Here is a 2,953-nt window from a genome sequence, read left to right as displayed (position 1 = left end):
AAAAAACTAAGGCTGTGTATCAAAAAAGAATTTGAGAAAATTGTTTAACATTGAAAAAGAAAATAGCCAAAATAGAATTGATAGGGTGCTTAAACATTTTGGAAAAGCGGAAAGTGTAAACCTCGAGCACCATCGCCATAAAAGCGGTCACGCGAACGGCGAAGCAGTGTCACAAGGAGAGAGATAATAGCCAAAATGGCAGAGACCAAGGCGATGCCGAGAATAATGGCCACACTTAGCAGAGGAGAGGAACCTGGAAAAATAAAAATATAGCAAAACAAATGAACATGCAATGTAAATGTGTAAAAGGGAAAGGCAAGAGTAAAAAAAAACATTAAAATATATAAGGAAACCCACAAAACGAGAAAATGAAGGAAAAAAATGTAGAGAATATTTAAGGGGGAGGATATGAGGCATAAAAACAAGGGAGGGCCAAAAGTACCCGAATTGGAAACGGGAGCTGACGATGGAGAAGGAGGAGGGGGAGGCGTTTTAGTTGTAATGGTAGTAGGCGTGGCGGTGGCGGTGGTGGTGGTAGTACTGGAAGAGGAGGTCTCCCTTCCAGAAAGGTTACTCCTCTCGCTGGGGCGAATAACAGTAGTAGGGGTGGAAGTCTCAGTGTGAGTGGCAGCAGCCGCAGTAGTTGCGGTAGTGGCAGTGGCGGTAGTATTGACAGCAGTAAAAGCGACAGCGGAAGAAGTGGAGTTGGTGTTCAATCCTTGACATGCACCGCATGCCCTGCATTCGTTTTGAAAGGTTTCTACAAGCAGTTGGGTTTTAAGAGGCTGCTAAAAATACTATATCTCAATTTATCATCACGTTATGCAAAATTGTAATCAAATTTTTCAACTTACTTGTTTTTATCCAAAAAATTGCCATTTTATTAATCAATCTTACCAAATATGGTAATAGCAAAGAGAATTGCGACCAGGTTTTGTAAATTCCTCATATTCGCAGTGATGTGAGAGACACTTTGTCATCCTACCTCCTCATGTAGTCTGGGATGTGCGGCTGATTGGCGAATTGATCTGAGGTGCTTTTGAATGACATACCCATACACCACGAGCCAATCACCAAAGCGCTCCTTCACCGACGACCTCCATTTACAAACACTCAGTTATGAGGTGACCGCCATTCCCACAATTGAGTTCATTGAATGTGAAGTCCCATCTCTCCTACACCGCCTCCACTTGCCAATGCTATTTTGCAGCTGAAGAGAATATTCCCTCAACAGCAATGCATCAACTTGCCATTCAACCTCCTTTACAATTCGTGTTCCAGTTGATCCCTGTATTACCGCTCAGCAAATACTGAGTATCTTCTAATTGCATTATTTTGATAAAAGGAATTTAATGATATTAATTCCAACATATAAGAAATTTGCAAGTGTCATCGACAATGCGAGGTGATGGGCCGGCAACTCATTCACGCTTATCAAGGCCAATCTTTAATCAACCTAACAGCCTTTTTCATGTTCTCCACTTTGGCTTCATATTCCTGAGTCACTTTTTCCACCTCATCACGAGGTGAGTCTCCATTGATGAGCCAGTCGAGGCGCTAGCGACTATGTTAGGGCGAGCTGGTAGGGCTTTGTAGAAATATTTTAACTTGGGAGTATGTTGCAACACAGTGCGACCCTCATCAAAAGCGGGCGTCTGTCAGGCACTGGCAGTAGACATGTGACAATCCTCATTGGCTTTACCCTTGCCTCCTCGTGGAGGCCACCATCACCCGCTTTACCCTTGATGCATAAGATTTCACTGCCCTCCCCTGTGGCAGCCGTGTGTCAGCCCCCCTTATCACGATGTGATGCGATTGAGCCACCTACACAATTCAGACACTCGACTCCATGCAATTGAGATGCTCCTCCCTCAAGTGTTCCTTTCATTCGTGCGCCGCGTTTGCCCATCATTGACCTCACGCTTTGGGCTCTCAACGACTCACACAAATGGTGGAGTGTGAGGAGGGCAGTTGGAAGGTGGTAGACACTGCGTCTGATTGGGACGAGTTGAGGATGTTGACATACTTATTTGGGGGAAATTGGAAGTGGTTTGAAACGCAGGCTCGTAAACTGCAGAGCAGCATGGCAAGTGGAGGCGGTGTAGACGGGATGCGACTGCATCACCAATGAACCCGGTTGTTTGGATTTGCGGTCACCCCACGACTAAGTGTTTGAAAATGAAGGTCGTTGATAAATGAGCGCTCTGATGATTGGCTCGTCGTCTGTGGGTGAGCCATTCAAGAGCACTTCAAATCAGTCCAAACCACCAATAAGCTGCACATCCCAGACTACACGAAAACATAGGATGACAAAGTGTCTCTCACATCACTACGAATGAGGAATCCACAATACCTGGTGGCAATTTTGCTTGCCATCATCATATTTAGTAACACTGAGGCTTTTATTCGCCCCAGAGAGTGGAAGGAATTTTTTAAAGGCAAGACCGCCTCTTCCAGTACTACAACCACTACCACCATTGCCACGCCTATCACCAAAAGAAATGAAACGCCTCCCCCTCCCCCTCCTACTCCATTACCTACTTCTATTTCCAGTTTGGGTACGTTCTTCTCTCTTGTTTTACGCTCTATTTCCTCCCATTAATTAATCTCTCAATTTTCTTTTTTTAATTTTACGTTATGCGTTTTTATTGTCATTCTTTTACTCTTGCCTTTCACTACTTTTGTTTTTCCAGGTTCTTCTACTCTACTGATTGGGGCTATAATCCTCCGCATCAGCTTGGCCTTTGGCATTTTGGCTGTTATTTGTCTCTTCATAATTCTACTTTACCGTTCATGGAACCGATTTAATGACAATGGTGTTCGAGATCGAACATCTCCTGATTCCAGTGATGCTAAAGCACCCTAATCACTTCTATTTTGATTACTTTCTTCTTATTTGCTGAAACTTTCTTCACATTACGTTCTTTTTCAGTAACACGCAGCCTGAGTTTTT

At 43.9% G+C, this 2,953-nt stretch overlaps 1 protein-coding gene across 1 annotated transcript; it reads right to left on the bottom strand. All coding sequences in view use genetic code 11, as the record gives it.

The window, feature by feature from the left end:
• Positions 1-89: 89 nt before the first annotated feature.
• EGR_09260 (hypothetical protein) lies at positions 90-1,056 on the bottom strand (the record flags this gene model as incomplete). The annotated part of the gene is made up of 3 exons (XM_024498509.1): positions 90-253; positions 443-738; positions 986-1,056. 3 exons carry the CDS (start codon positions 1,054-1,056, stop codon positions 90-92), a joined length of 531 nt encoding a protein of 176 aa, XP_024347053.1.
• Positions 1,057-2,953: the final 1,897 nt, after the last annotated feature.

This window comes from Echinococcus granulosus (genome assembly GCF_000524195.1).
Source record: "Echinococcus granulosus chromosome Unknown EG_S00140, whole genome shotgun sequence".
Taxonomy (NCBI): domain Eukaryota; kingdom Metazoa; phylum Platyhelminthes; class Cestoda; order Cyclophyllidea; family Taeniidae; genus Echinococcus; species Echinococcus granulosus.
The sequence above is the reverse complement of the archived record's forward strand: the minus strand, read 5'-3'. Positions and strand labels throughout refer to the sequence as shown.